This window comes from Phytophthora parasitica (genome assembly GCF_000247585.1).
Source record: "Phytophthora parasitica INRA-310 unplaced genomic scaffold supercont2.3, whole genome shotgun sequence".
Lineage (NCBI taxonomy): Eukaryota > Oomycota > Peronosporomycetes > Peronosporales > Peronosporaceae > Phytophthora > Phytophthora nicotianae.
Genome location: NW_008648989.1, coordinates 444,934 through 445,901, shown reverse-complemented (window position 1 = coordinate 445,901; position 968 = coordinate 444,934). Strand labels below are relative to the sequence as shown.

Sequence of the window (968 nt, the reverse complement as noted above, 5' to 3'; positions counted from 1 at the left end):
AACGGACCGGGCAAGATAAGAGGTCCGCTACACTATGGATGTACGAAGCACGTGCTACAGGTGACTCAAGTGAATCTTTAATTGATATTCTCTATGGCAGACTCCTTCCAACACCTGATCTCATATCCATCTAGTGGCTACGATGCTAGACGCGCCGCCCACAAGCGCTAGTTCCTGTTCATTCTTCTATTCGCCGCCCAACCACTTCTCACTCTGCCTTCAAGATCAAGACGCTAAATCTCTACCCGCCATCCGCCTTTGACAACGGCATCAACATCTCGGCTCATATCGACGCTGTCGTGGAGAAGATTCGCGCTACCTGTGACGGCGTCGGAATAGATGACAAGGCGCTCGTGCGACTCATCGTTCCGCTGTCGCCGAATGACCGTGCTCTGGTCTCACTTCGCTACAAGGAGCTGCACGGCCAAACGCTGCATGAACTCATCAAGAGCGAGACGTCGGGTAACTTCGGCTATCTGGTGCAACTCATCACCTTCCCTTTGCATCAGGCCGAAGTCTACATTCTCTTCTACGCCATGAAGGCGGCAGGCACCACTGATCACCTGCTCTACTCGATCCTCATGGGCCGCAGTAGCAAGGAGATCGGCTTGCTCAAAAAGACTTACTTCGATATGTATGCCACGGATCTCTCGGCCACTATCAGCAACGAGATCAGTGGCACCTTCCTCGCTGTCATCATGAAAGCGCTTCAGGTGAGCAGTCAGTGAACTACCAGTCATATACCACACACCGCATATAAGCTAACTTTTAATATCTTACCCTCACCAATCCATCAGGAACCTATGGATGAATATAAACACTTTTCCGACCATACTAAAGTTTTGTATTGTGCCAATTTCGTTATAATCAGCCAATCAGAACATTGTATTTAATTTTAGCCAATCATATTACTTGACAATGATTAATTTAGCCAATTGCAACATTGAGGGTTAGGTAGGTCCTCTAAG

The 968-nt window shown here is 48.2% G+C and overlaps 1 protein-coding gene across 1 annotated transcript in view; it reads left to right on the top strand.

Annotated features, from left to right (window-relative positions):
• PPTG_21034 (hypothetical protein) overlaps window positions 1–832 on the top strand; it is a gene marked incomplete at its 5' end in the record, with an annotated part of 9,684 nt that extends 8,852 nt beyond the window's left edge. The window contains one exon of the mRNA XM_008895486.1: window positions 150–832. Within this exon, the coding sequence (XP_008893734.1) occupies window positions 150–728 (579 nt within the window). The 3' untranslated portion in view covers window positions 729–832. The remainder of the gene's footprint in view (window positions 1–149) is intronic.
• Window positions 833–968: the final 136 nt, after the last annotated feature.